General features: G+C 34.4%; 1 protein-coding gene across 1 annotated transcript in view; it reads left to right on the top strand.

The window, feature by feature from the left end:
* Nucleotides 1-7,914: 7,914 nt before the first annotated feature.
* The window catches only part of RpL37A (ribosomal protein L37A), a 30,278-nt gene continuing 23,127 nt past the window's right edge, over nt 7,915-15,065 (top strand). Inside the window, exons 1-2 of the mRNA XM_035372918.2 lie at nt 7,915-8,071; nt 11,828-11,956. Of these exons, the coding sequence (XP_035228809.1) occupies nt 8,069-8,071; nt 11,828-11,956 (132 nt within the window). The 5' untranslated portion in view covers nt 7,915-8,068. The remainder of the gene's footprint in view (nt 8,072-11,827; nt 11,957-15,065) is intronic.

Consider the following 15,065-nt stretch of genomic DNA (forward strand, 5'->3'; position numbering starts at 1 on the left):
CGCGGGAGATAAAATGTTGGTAGGGTTTACTTTCAAAACACGCACGAAGAGCACGGATATTGCATTTTTAAATGCTTATAATAAGAAATAGGTAAAAGTAACAAAAGGTTAAGTAAAAATTAATGTTGCAGGGAATGGCCTGATCAGTCGACACAAGATTCATGTAATGATGAGCAATTCACACACACTATTAATTCCACCGGCGTTGATAGAATACGTTATCCTCTTAACATCTACAGCTAGCTTTAAATAGTATGATCAGCTTGGTTAAAGTAACTTAAAAAAGGAAACCCTCTGTTTCCTACAACTCTTGGAGGACAAGCAAGCCATCCGCTTGCATCTGCTACTCTCCACTCTCTTCCACCTCTGGACGCTATCTGGCCTTGAGTGCTCTGCACTTGCTAAACCGGGATGACGTCACCACGCTGGTATTCTAATTCAGCATCGGTCGTCGATGATCTCTACATATATATATATATATACATATATATTTGTACAGTGTTGCCATTGCTCGCCTTGAAATCGTTGAGTTTGTTAATCAAAATTCCTTAAAGTTTTATAAAATATGAAATAGATAATAAAATAAATTCCAGATTTGGACTTCCATGTGCTCATATTCGAGTGGAGGACTACATTATTCAAAATTTGAAGTCTCTAGGTACTGTTGTTTTTTCATAGTGCAAGAAACATAGGTACATTCACGCAGATTCTTCATCATTTAATTTCTTTAAATACAACGCAGCACTCTAATATTTGGTGGCAACAACTTGAAAATGAACCGGCGTTTCATAAAAGGAGGTTAGAATAGACCTCCTCTATTCTCCATAATAGTCAGTGGTAATGCATATATTTTTCTTTTCTTCTTATTTAGCCAAGATTTTACTTCATTTCCTTTATAGATTTACTTAACAAATTACAAAGCGCTATGGACTTTGTTACGGTGTCCGCCGATAACATCGTGGCAAAAACATCGCTGACGAAAACGTCGCGGAGAAAAAAACGGAAGACGAAAACGTGGTGCTACAAAACATCGTGGGAGAAAACATCGCAAAGAGAAAACATCGCAGTTCTAAAACATCGCGGTGCAAAATATCGTCGTCGAAAATAAAGCGGTTCAAAAACTTCGCAGTTTAAAAACATCGTCGTCGAAAATATCGTGGTAAAAAATAAAGTATCTACAAATCATTGCATGACGATAACATCGCAGACATGCTTTTTTCAGGTTTTTAATAATTGTAAATGAATATCCCCATAACGATTTGTGAGCGCAAGATGTAAAGAAGGATAATTTTTACTTTTATAGTTTTTTGATTAACCAAGAAACTTTTGCTGAAAAAGTATGAAGGAAACTTAAGCATAGAAAATTAAATGCAACTTATAGATTATACTTTTCATGAAAAATTACCAGTAAAAAATTTATAAAAGAATGATTTATTAATGGTCTTTGTTAGTTAACTATGTTGGTTTAAAAATAAGTTGCATTATTTTCTATGCTTAAGTTTCCTTTTTATTTTCTCAGCAAAAATTTATCGATTAATAAAAAATATGAAAGTAAAAATTATCCTTTTTTACATCTTGCGCTCACAAATCATTACGGGAATATCCATTTATAGTTATTAAAGCCTGAAAAAAGCATGTTTGCGATGTTATCGTCATGCGATGATTTGTAGATACTTTGTTTTTCACCACGATATTTTCGACGACGATGTTTTTAAACTGCGAAGTTCTTGAACCGCTTTAATTTCGACGACGATGTTTTGTACCACGATGTTTTAGAACTGCGATGTTTTCTCTTTGCGATGTTTTCTCCCACAATGTTTCGTAGCACGACGTTTCCGCCTTGCGTTGTTTTCTCCGCGACGTTTTCGTCTGCGATGTTTTTGCTGCTATGTTTTCGGCTGTAACCCTTTGTTACTGCCAAAGCAGGTAGACTTTGTGTGTAAATAATTTTTACTCTTGTGAAACGTTTGAATGTACTGCAAATTGTTTTTTCATCATTTTACTTTCCAATTATTGCTTATCAGAAGAAGAATTTTTATGAAATTTTAAAAATGCCTTACAATACATCCTGCAAGGGATGGAGCAACCAGTGTTCCAGTTAACTAAAATGCTTTTCATCCCTACTAATAGATGGCGCCACACGAGCGCCTCATATGTTCAAAGTTTACTTATTCTACGGACGGCGGCACAAGAGCCTATGGCGTTTCCTATCATGTTGTTACCTATATGTTTTATCATCAATCCTCGCATTCCATATCGGAACTTCGTGCATACTCCCCGACAGCCGGCCTGTTTCGCTCTGCTCGCTACTCGTAAGAAACTTCTCCTCTAGGGCTGCCACACTTATCGGAGGGCGCAAGGCGCTCTTCTTATCGCCATCGCCACAGATTTTCACCCCCAGTTCCTTTAATGGCCATTCAAAGGAACCACATCAGGTTATGAAATTATCTCAGAGGATCCGTACTGTCGGGTATTTTTTTATGATTACAAAATTAGAATATAAAATTAGAAAAGATCAAAATACAGTTCAATATATAACAAGGTAATGACACATATAATAAACATGAAATAACAAAAAAATATATTACGATATGAATTTAAAAAAAAGGTAATTTTTTTAAAATTGTTATGTAAGAAGCAAGTTTCTTAGGGAAGTGAACATGTCTTACCGATCTGGTGACAGTTTGTGTCTTAGAGAGTGCGTTTGCAGATTTATTCTGCTGAATTGTCTAAGTCTTTATTTGTTTTCATTTCAGGCAAATTAGAGTCCGAAAGCAAATAGGCTGCTTTCACACGGTCTATAAACACAGTAGATTTCAGACCGTTAATATCAATTGTGAAAGTTTTGTTCGTTCTAGAAAGGACTTTATGCGGACCTGTATATGGTGGGCACAAAGGTGGTTTTACTCGATCGACACGTAAGTATACATGCGTACACGACTTTAAAGTAGCACTTACGTAACACTTTTCTTGGCAATGTGCAGATGTTGCTATTGGATTCGATTGTTGCTATCTATGCCGAAGATTCGTGATAAATTGTGTGTCATACGGAGATATCTTAGATGACGTTATCATATCACTAGGCAGCTTGAGAGTTGTGCCGTACACCAGCTCAGCACAAGATGACTGTAGATCCTCCTTTACGGCTGTCCGAATACCAAGCATAACAACTGGTAGTGTTTCAGTCCAGTTATTGGTCTCGTGAGCCTTGACAGAAGATTTTAAATGTCGATGAAATCGTTCAACAATGCCGTTGGACATTGGATGATAGGCTGTTGCTGTGATTCTGTTCGTACCTAAAATGTGCGTAAATTCTGCAAAAAGTGCGGATCTCATCTGAGAACCTTGGTCTGTTGTTATGATCGATGGGCAGACAAAACGAGATATCCAACAGTTGAAGATGGCTCCGCAAATGGTTTCCGTTTTCATATCTGGGATGGGAATGGCTTCAGGCCATCTGGAGAATCTATCTATTACAGTCAAAAGGTACACGTTGCCTTCTAATGGAGGTAACGGTCCGACGATATCCATATGGATTTCTGAAAAACGTGAATCAAGAAGAGAGAATGTGCCCAGTGGTACTTTAGTATGCTTAGTAATTTTCGATTTTTTGGCAAGATTCACAGGATTTCACCCAATTTTTGATATGATGTTTCATATCGGGCCATACATAACGAGAACAAATAAGCTTCGTAGTAGCTGCAATTCCTAGATGTGACAGATTATGCAGAAGATTACAGATGAGTCTGCGAAAGGAATTCGGAACAAATAGACGAGGAATGCCCGTTGATATGTCACATAGAATATGAGGGTACCATCAGAATACTAGCACGCTTTAAATTCCAGTTTCAAAGATGATGTGTTGTTTTTGAGAAGGTCTTGTACCTACGGATCATGCTGTTGAGCTTCCGAAAATTTTTTAAAATCCAAAAATGGAGATTTTGTTATGGAATCAATTTCGATTCTTGAAAGAGCGTCAGCAACGCCGTTTTTTGAACATTGCACATGCCTAATATCAGTAGAGTACTGAGAAATAAAATCTAAATGGCGCAATTGTCGAGGTGAACATTTATGAGGCTTCTGTTTAAAAGCATATATTAACGGTTTTTGATCCGTATAAATGATAAAATTTCTGCCCTCTAACATGTGTCGAAATGAAAATAATTCCCTATCATACGCGGACCATTTCTGTTGACTTTTATTGAGTTTCATAGAGAAAAATGCTATAGGTTCCCATGTTTGTTGAGACAACTGCATAAGCGTGCCGCCTATTGCGACGTCTGAGGCATCTACCCAGATGCTTAGCTGGGCTCCGGGAATAGGGTGTCTCAAAAGGGTAGCCTGAGCAATGGCATTTTTGGCAGCAATAAAGGCTTGTTCAGCATTCTCGTTCCAATTTAATTGTGGGGATGAATCCTGAACACGAGAACGAGATTTCTTTTTATTAATATAGCCTTCTAACAATTTTATTAAAGGAGAAAGAATATGTGCTGCTTTAGGTATGAAACATCTGTAAAAGTTAAACATGCCTAAAAATCGGCGAAGCTGAGTGAGAGTGGTAGGTTGAGGAAAATCTAAAATACATTTGACTTTATCAGGAAGAGGTTCAATTTCGTTTTCACTAAGGTGAAAACCTAAGACATCAATAGACGTTTGACCAAAGGTGCATTTTGAAACATTTATGCAAAGTCCATATTCCTGAAGTTTGGAAAATAAAGCTTTCAAATGCCTGCAATGTCCCTCAGAATCTTTAGAGGCTATGAGCAAGTCATCGACGAAAGCGTAAACACCTTCTAAATCCCGCGTGACTTCATCTATAAAACGTTGAGAAGTCACAGATGCATTGCATAAGCCGAATTCCATACGGGTACGTTCGAATAAACCGAATGGTGTGCATATGGCGGTTTTGTGGATGTCGACTGGATTAATTGGTATTTGATGGTATGCCTTAATCAGGTCAACATGACTAAAAATTTTAGTACCGTGCAATGCAGCAGTAAAATCGGCTAAGCATGGAATAGGGTATTTCTCTTTTATTGTTTGAGAGCTCAATGCTCGATAATCTCCTACAGGTCTCCGTTCCAGACTTCCCTTTTTTGGAACCATGTGAAGTGGGGATGCATAATTGCTGCTCGAAGGTCTCAAATGCCCCAATTGCATCATAGTTTGAAATTCTTGTTTTGCTGTTTTTAAGCGATCTGGAGCTAACCGACGAGGTTTTGCAACCACAGGTGGACCTTTAGTTATGATATAATGAACGGTGTCGTGTCTAACAGGTTGGTTAGGATCTGGTAATCTAGCAACTGAAGGAAATTCTTTTAAAATTTTATAATATGGTGTATCACTAAATACAGTTTTTACTGAATAAATGCTTGCATTTTTCACGCAGCCGACGGTTTTCAACTGCGTTTATCTTTGAGACATTTGTTTCTGAGATCAGGCACCAATTCAAAGAAATGGAGAAAATCTGCTTCAAGAATGGGTGTACTAACATTTGCTATAAGAAAAGTCCATGTAAACTGTCGTCTTAATTTTAAACCCAAAGAAAGTGTTTTTTGACCATAAGCATGAATAGTGGAAGAATTAGACGCGAAAAGTGCTTGTTGGGGAGATTTCCGTTTTTGAGAATTATTTCCTGGAAGTAAGGACACGTCAGAGCCGGTATCGACCAAGAATGAAAGGTTTGTTCTACGGTCACGAACGAACAGGCGACGTGAAACTTGAGGCAAAGAATAAGTCGCCTCTATTCTTTGCTGGTTTCGTTTCCCTGCCATGAACAAGGTTTTGTATACATTTGTCTTCTCTACACTTTTTCCCAAAACGTCTATGATACCAGCAAACAGAATAATCTCTCCTTTTGGAATTGCTTCTTTCGTTATTGCGATGTCCGCGATTTGGCCAGCGACCACGAGAAGGAGAAATGCGATTAATTCGTTTGTTTAATTTTTCTATTTCTTTAAATAATTTATCCTCAATAGACTGATCGACTGTGCGAGAAACGCACAAGTCCCTGGGGTTGGATTTACTTCTAAAATTCTGTCGGCAATTTCTGCAGCTTTATCTACAGTTAAATTGGAAACCGCAGCCAAAATAGACTGAACAGTCGAAATCAAACGTTGAAGGAATAATTCTAACATTAAGTTATCAGGAACATTTAAAGATTCTGCTCGACGTTTCATATTTCTAAGCAAAGTGGAAGGTTTTCGAGAACCTAATTCTTCTCCAGATAATAATTGGCGAATTTCTTGCTGAGAAGATTCTCCTGAACGATTTATTAACTCAGTTTTGAGCTTTGTATATAGATAAATAGGATCTGGTTTCATAAGTAAATCCCCCACTCATGATGCAATATCAGGAGGAAGATGAGAAACTACATAATTATATTTAGTAATGGATTTTGTGATAGGTTTGAGGGTGGCAAGAGCAAAGGTACTTTCACACATAATAAACCATAAAGATGCGTCTAATCGGTTATAAACCGGAATTTGGACGGCATGAACATCATACATTGTGCAAGGTTTTTAAGCCAAAATAAAAGCAAAAGTTTAACTAAAGAAAATGAAATTAAATGATAAGTAGAAAACAGAATTATAAAATGATCTAGAATTACTACTCATCTGTGATCCGGAGGATGAAAACAGATGTAATCTATTACTTCTGGTTTGGAGATCTTGAGTGATGGCTTGTAGTCAAAACCGAAAGTGCTTGAGAACTGTTCACACGGCCTTATTTAACACAGTCCGGGTTACCATTATGGCGTTTCCTATCATGTTGTTACCTATATGTTTTTCCACCAATCCTCGCATTCCATATCACAGATTATGTTCTTACTTCATTAATATAAATATTAACTATACATAGTGCACAATAAAAATGAAGCTTTATTTCGGAACTTCGTGCATACTCCCCGATAGCCGGTCTGTTTCGCTCTGCTCGCTACTCGTAAGAAATTTCTCCTCTAGGGTTGCCAAACTTATCAGGGGCGCAAGGCGCGCTCCTTATCGCCATCACCACAAGCCTCAGTCGCTAGTAATCTCTGAGTTCTAGCACAGCATGTGCACAAGTACTTCCATACTATTGGATACAACTTACTCGATTCTTCAAGCATTTAAATGTCAAGTATCATATATTGGTAAAGGCCGTTAATGGTCAATTGCCTCTTACTAAGTGATAAGACATAGACATAGACCTCCTCTATTCTAACCTACTTGGTTTTATAGGGAACGACGCAAAATACTAAAACGAAATTAATGGCCCTTTGGGGCCAATTTGGCCTTTGAGCTAATAAAGAAATAAATAAATAAAAATTTAATTGCATTATATATGTAATAAGTAATTAAATATAAAAAATCTGAAAGGTTTCAGATTTTAAATTACGTCCAAAGGGGCATTTTTTTAAACATTTTGTGTGTTACCTTTATTTATTAAAAATTGTTGCGTGCGTACGGGTTCATTATGAAATGAATGCACAAGTCCAATGAAAAATGAACAAAAATTTACTATTATCACAACAAAAATGCTTAAATTTTCTCAAATTATCATTAAAAAATTTCGTAGCATCAATTTGGCGCCTCTTGGATGCTGCGCCCGGGGAAAGACGTCCCCAATTGCCCCACCCGTTTTTTCCAATCTTTTCTGAGTTCATCATATCAGTGTTCAGTTTTCTTACTAAGATAGCTTTACAAAACTACTGTTTTTTTTTTTTTTCTTTTTTTTTTCTCTTTTTATTATGACCGTTTTGTGTATTTTCTTTATTTGTTAAATATCAAGCTTTTAGGTAACTTAAATCATTAATCTCTCTCTTTTCCTTGTATGACTGATTAACCTGGAAATGTGTCTGAATTTCGTTTTTTAATCTCTTATGAAAACTAAAAAAGAAATGACCCAAAACTATTTATTGAAGTCATAATATATATTTATTTCATTCCAAAATGGAACAAATCCCACCAATGGCTTGTAAACAGCTATTTGGTAAATAGTTTCGGAACTATCACTTCAACTCCAACGCAACTATCGTGTGTTTCGCTTGCAAGGTAGCTGTGACTGAAAGTGTGATACAAGAGTTAAAATGGTAAGTTTTATTTTATTTTACGTAATTCATTTTTATTATCGTGGAAGGTAGAAATGATGTTATCATAGCGTCAATGCATTATGAGTTATAAATCTTACCGAAGCCGTTTGTAGTATGTATACTGTATATTGTCCACGTGGTTACTAATATACGCCTAATTCATCAGAATTATTAGTTGAGTAATTAATAGAAGAATACTTAATGCTTATTGTGCTTTTAATTTACTTGTGTGAAAAGCTTTTAAATTTTATCAAATATTCGAATTGAACTTTAAGAAAATATCTCCTACATGCATATCTATCTGTACAAGTGAAAGATTATTAGTTATTTGTTGCTGTAAAACCCTTGAAAAGTGGGAACCAAATTATTTGTTATTGCGTTCTTGCAAACAAAGTGCCAGTTGCCAGTCAAAACAATTGGAAACTGTAGAAATGATATAATAATGTATAAAACGGTTAATAGTAATTAAAATGAATATGTGAAATTAGTTGAAAGAAGATAAATTGAAGCTATATAAATTAATATCAAAGTATGGTAATGAAGGTAATTGTTTTGAACAATGGTATTTATAATCAGGATTCTTATTACAATGAGTGGACTTATTTGGTAGCGAATATCGAAGACTAATGTTAGGACCTGTTAAAAGCTACTTGAAGAGCAACATTTTCTGGTAATAATGCCATTTAATTTCGAATAGTTCATCTTGCTTGCCTAAAGATTTTTCTGAAAAATTGATCCTGTACCTGGACTTAGGTGAGCATCAGCAAAAGTAAAGCATTATTTCAATGTAATGCATTATGTACAGAAAATAAAACGCTTAATATTTAAAATTTTTGTGATTATTTTGCCCCAGATTAAAAAATCACCTGCATCTTCAAAATTATTATTCTATTTTTAGTCCAAAGGGGGCTTTGTCCCTAAGGGCCTAATGTTTTCGTTTTGGTAGAATCACTCTGAATGTCCATTTCACTTTTCAAACTGTTGCCACCAAATATTAGGGCCCTGTATTATATTTGAAGAAATTAAATAAAGAAGAATCTGCATAAATGTATGTATATTTCTCACAGTGTGATAAAATGGTAGCTAGAGCCATCAAATTTTGAATGACATAACCCTTCTGCATATAAGGGCATTTGGAAGCCCAAATTTGAAATTAATTTTATTATTGATATCATTTTGCAAAACTTTAAACGAATTTTTGACTAACAAACTCTAGGATTTCAAAGCAACTAATGGCAACGTACAGAAAAAACATTTTTATCTCCAGAGCGTGAGACTATGTATCAGAAATTCCAAAGATCTGCTCAATTTAAAATTATTTTTTTGATATTGTTCTTGAACTAAATTTTATAGTTTAAGTGCAAAGCAGATGCTATTTCATAAATAAAGGTAACACACACCCAAAAAAGCCCCTTTGGACGTAACTTAAAATTTGAAACCTTTCAGATTTTCTTCCTCTCTTCTTTTTTTTTTTTCGTTTAACACTCCTTTAGGGCAGCGAACAAGTTTGTTTTTGACAGTCCATACCAGCTGTATATGAGGTTCATTCTGTTCCTTGACTGGATATCAAAGCCCTAGTGCTCATACCCAGTTTATTATGCTGCTGTTTTTAAATGCATACTCGGAAAAATACCTCTAGCACAATTAACTTAAAAAAATGCACACTGTAGAATTAAGAAAGCGGTGCTGGAAAACCCTGAAAGTGATTGCTAAACTTCTTGTGCCTACAAAATGAGTTTAAAAACAGCAAAATCAGTAAAAATAATTTATGCATTCTAAGTAACCTGAATCAGATTTTATGTTAAGAATCAAACTAACAATAAGCAGGCATTGAGAAAGTGCCATAATATAATAATGGCACCAATCGCTACAAATGTTGAATTGTTCTGTTAAACAAAATATAATAGGGGTAAACTGCAGAATCATTCACTTATTTGTTTGCCGCTTCTGCTAGGAGTGTAAGATATAGTTAGATCATTAAAGAATGTCGTATATGTGTGGCATATATTATTCAAACTTCTGTTTTATATTTTCAATCATTTTGATTTATCTAGAGGTGAATCTGGTATGATTATGCGTACAAACATTCCATATATCATAGTCGAATGATTTTTGTTCCTGGAAAACTTAGATTAAGTAAATACAGTCAAAAGTCATTAATTCGGACCTCAAAGCTACAAACTTTCTGCGCATGCGCGTAAGACCTTTACGGCTGTGAATATGCGCATGCGCGTTTAATGTATAACGGACGGTATAAGCTAAGCTAAAATTATCTAATTCAGTTAATGTTGCAGATTGCGTTGTTCCTTAATCTTTGAATTGGATCCGGCTTATTACTTTTTTGCAGATTGTTAGAGCAATTTTATAAAAGTAAGCTTGAACTTTCGATTATGTCAAATAGAATTTCCGATATATATTTACTAATATGTAAAGGATCTACAAAGCAAAAGTATGTTTCGAAGTCCATTAAACAAAAAGTGGAATTGCTGCAGAAAATGGATAAAGGATAATGATCTAACCATTCCAAAATCTGTTTATCAATTTCACGCTGCTCTGCAGCGGGATGACGCTGCGGCGCGCAATGAATTGAAAGTTGATTTGTCAGCACTATCCTTATCTTCAGGGTAGATGTTTTTATTTTATTTGGCTTTTAATCCCTTACTAAATGTAGTATTTCATCTCGATGTACTCCGTCTTTGATATGATTTAAATAAAATTCCTCGTCATTATAATTCGATTCCGATAGTGAAGAAAGTTAAGTAAACAAATAAATATTAAGCTTTTTTTTTGTAAATTTTGATACCCATCATAATTGTTCTTTATTTCATAAATTACGGTTTCATATTTTTAATTTTATAATTTCTGCATGCCATCTTGGCAATGAAACCTCATTTCTAGTTACAGTAAAAGTTTACATTTGGGTACCCCTTGTTTTTTGGCGACTCTTTTTTGACGCCAAGATCGGTGCCAGGAAGGCACCATTTGAAGATGGCCGCTGCACAAAACCAAAATAAAAAGTTATTGCACAAACTCTGTGTCCATGTACACATCAATTTGTTTTCACTTAAAAATACATCCCAGAATTGCACAAACTAGACATTGCACACTGCCTTAAATTTGTCCATGTACACATTTTCATTATCACTCATTATTTTCATTAAAAAAAATCAAGAAGATAAAAAATAGTTAAAACTATCATGGTAACCAGAAATGAGGTTTCATCGCCAAAATTTTAAGAAAAAAAAATTATTGCTAATCAAAGGGGCACCCAATTCTACACTAAAGCTCTAGTTTCAACTTAGTTTTAGGTTTATGAGTTTTTTTAAATGAAAGATTGATGTGTACATGGACAAATTTAAGGCAGTGCACAATGGCTAGTTTGCAATTCTGGGATTTTTTTTTTTTATGAAAACAGATCGATGTGTACATGGACACAGAGTTTGTGCAATTCTTTGACTTCTTATTTTGGTTTTTTTGTGCGGTCATCTTGAAATTGTGCCTGGTGCCGATCTTGGCGTATAAAAAGAATCGCCAAAAACAAGGGGCACCCAATCGTAAACTTTTAAAACAATTTTAAATTAATCGTTTTGTATGAGAATCAGTAATATAAAATTGGCAAACAGTGAATTGCTTGGTAAGAATGTTAAAATTACAACCGTGTACATTAAAGTTCATATTGATTTTATAAAGAATAATTATTGAAATTGGAGATTAATCACTATAAATATGCATACTTTGACAAAATTTTTATTTTAGGCCAAACGTACAAAGAAAGTTGGAGTTGTTGGCAAGTATGGTACACGTTATGGGGCTTCTTTAAGGAAGATGGTTAAAAAGATGGAAATTACTCAACATGCAAAATATACCTGTGTCTTTTGTGGAAAAGTAAGCTCAAGATCCATGTCAGAATAAGTTAGACTAAAAGTTTATTTAATTTCAAGTTTAAAATGAGCAATAACTTAGTTACTTATGTTAATTTTTAGTTTTAATTTTGTTAAATATGTTAAAATTCTTTAGAGAATCTTAATCTGAACTGTACAGTCTCTTAATATTTTCATCTCATAATTCTTAAGATTTCCAACTTGCAGCATAGACCTGCATGTCGTTACTGCAAATATTCTTGAATGACTAATTTATACTCTTCATTTAGCATTCAAATATTGCTTGTGGAATTTGTCAGCAATGGAAGAAAGTGTGTTAACATTCCTGCAGGAATACAGTAGATAACCGGTGCGCAGTGCCAAATTTGTGCAACTCTGATGCTGTGTTAAGAAAAAGCGTATTACCGTGTACATATGGAGAAGAAAGAACTAAAAAAGGATTTTTTGAAAATTTGTTATTTTTTAATGCATATGCAATACAAAGTCAGAAATCCGGACCTGAAAACCACTGCCAACATTTTCTCGTAGGCTTTATTCATGTGCATTTAATTCCCCCCCTCTGCGCATAATAAAACATCTGGAGAGTTGTTATTCTTCATTTTGACACTAAATAAAATACCTAGTCATTGAAGAAATAATCATTCTAGCATAAATTTGTACAATCAGTAATTTCGCTCGGTTGCTACGCATCTGCTTGGCATACATCTCGAACCGAAACATTACATCATAGATCATTACCATTACCACATAGATATATCATTGATCTAACACCAACCGGGCGAATTATTATTATTCTTTCATTTCATCACCGCATGTTTATCAAAACATGACAAATTGAGTAATGACTCATGTAGCGATGCCTAACAATTTTTTTATGCTAGTAATTGAATAATAAAGGAGTGTGGTAACCTTTAATGTTAACATTACGCTTGGTGATGTTTACAGACTTGAGTTAAATGAGCTACAAAATATTGACCGGGGGGGATTTACCAAAAATGTCTTTCTATATACTAAAAATAGATTTTGTTGATGATACTCATGCATCCTAAGATTACATTTAGGGCTATTTGAATTAAGAATAACTAATTTGTTATTCAGACAAACCCAGAACCCTTCTAGTATGGCCGCATTGAGTCGCAGAATTTAAGACCTACATAGACTGCATCAGGTAAGATATCTAGCACCGGCCCTCAGTAAGTATATGGTAGGAATTTATTTATTAAGAACTCTGATAAGCCTTAAGCATGTGCAAGAAATAGGCATAAATATAATAAATAACTAATACAATTCAGGATTAATTTTCTCAGTGCACGATAGAAGCAATATAAAATTTAGCAGAACAACTTGTCATTAGTCGCCAAGCTCATGATGCATAGCCAAATATGTGTTGGTAGTGGTGATGATAAAGGCAAAGCATATTTTGCTTCCCTTAAATAAAGCTAAGACTAATCTAAATAAAATTCATGCTTTATTCCGTAAATTAAAATAAAAGAGCTAACACTGTAGCCTTTACATTTAAAATAATTTGATTGAAAGCAAACTAGCATTATGCTAACTCATAATAACACGAGAACAAGACATTCGTCGATACTGGCGTACATATATATAAAACTCGGCCAACCCGCCGATCTTGACGTCAGCGGCAACCACGTTAGCTTACGCCGATTGACCTTCGATCAAAATTTGCACGTGGAAAACTAAAGCCAACAAACGGCCCTCTTTTCCTCATGCAAAGACAAAACCAAAACTTTCACAGAAGTTCATAGTTCAGTTCTATTATACGAAAACACTTATTGTCTTTAAACACTGAAAACATCTAAACAAAACTTTCTTAAATTAACAGCAGTCGCTGCTTTTGTAAATAAGTCGACAGTATTCAATTTACTGGTGATAAATTCAAGGTCAAACACTCCATCATTTACTAGTCTTCTAACAAAGTGATATTTTATGTCTATGTGCTTAGTTCGGCGATTTTCTATTGGTGATCTAGAAAAATCAATGGCAGACTTGTTATCACAAAATAGTTTACGCTCTCTTAAATTACACTTTAAAATTTCTTCTTGTAAGACATTTTTCGTCCACATTAATTCCTTCGCTGCTTCAGATAAGGCGATATACTCCACTTCCATGGTTGATAAACTTACACATTTTTGTTTAACCCTTTAACGGTTTGACCCGGATTATCTCGTTCTTTTATGCAGGTCTCTTAACGGTTCGTTATGGATTATTGTAAGTTTAAATGTACCCTCGAAAACGGATCGTCCCGTGTTTTTGTATTAGCGAAAAAATGCGCCAAAAAGGACTAGCCCGTATTTTTGTACATCTTCCAACCCCCATTGCCTAAGGGGACAAGGGTCTAGGCACCCCTGACGACAATGGGTAATGGCTGTCATTATCGCGGGGAGAAGTCTTCTTGATGTTTTGAGATAAAGGCTTTACACTGACTCTAAGGAAACAAAGTTATTACCAGTTACAAAGTGAATGTATATATAAAAGGAATTAAGAATTTTCGTTTTAGAACAATTATTGAATAAAATAAACAAGTTTTTACAAAATAATCTTTTATTTATGACTCATAAAATTATTAATGAGTTGAAATGAGAAAAATAATGTATTATATAATTTATTGGGAGCACATGATTAAATAATTCTCTTTAAAAAAATTTCGACAAATTCATATCATGAATAACAAACGTGCGGTTCTCTTGATAAATTTATAAATCTTATACTTTTGACAATGCGATTCAATATTTGATTTCATTATTTAAGAATCTATTATTCTTCTTATAAAACTTTACAGGAATTTTTCAAAGGGGCTCTTATTCCCATTAATCTGTATGACAAAATATTTTTCTCCTTTTGGTACAGTTTTTTACTCCCAAAATTCCTCTTACCTCATAAAAGTATAAAGTTTTAAAAATTCGCCCAAAATCAGAAATTATATTAATTTTATGCAAATTTTATTTCAAAAACTATTTTACGCTCTGTAAAGTGATGCAAACTTAAAATCTGAGAGATTTTTAGTTTATTCTTTAAATGGAAATATGCGCAAAAATTTTTTTCAACATTAAATTTTAAGACCTCTAAATCGAATTTTATAAAACTCGGTTTAC

The sequence above is a fragment of the Stegodyphus dumicola genome, chromosome 12, assembly GCF_044657685.1.
Source record: "Stegodyphus dumicola isolate Sdum_Otavi_A_Nest chromosome 12, ASM4465768v1".
Taxonomy (NCBI): domain Eukaryota; kingdom Metazoa; phylum Arthropoda; class Arachnida; order Araneae; family Eresidae; genus Stegodyphus; species Stegodyphus dumicola.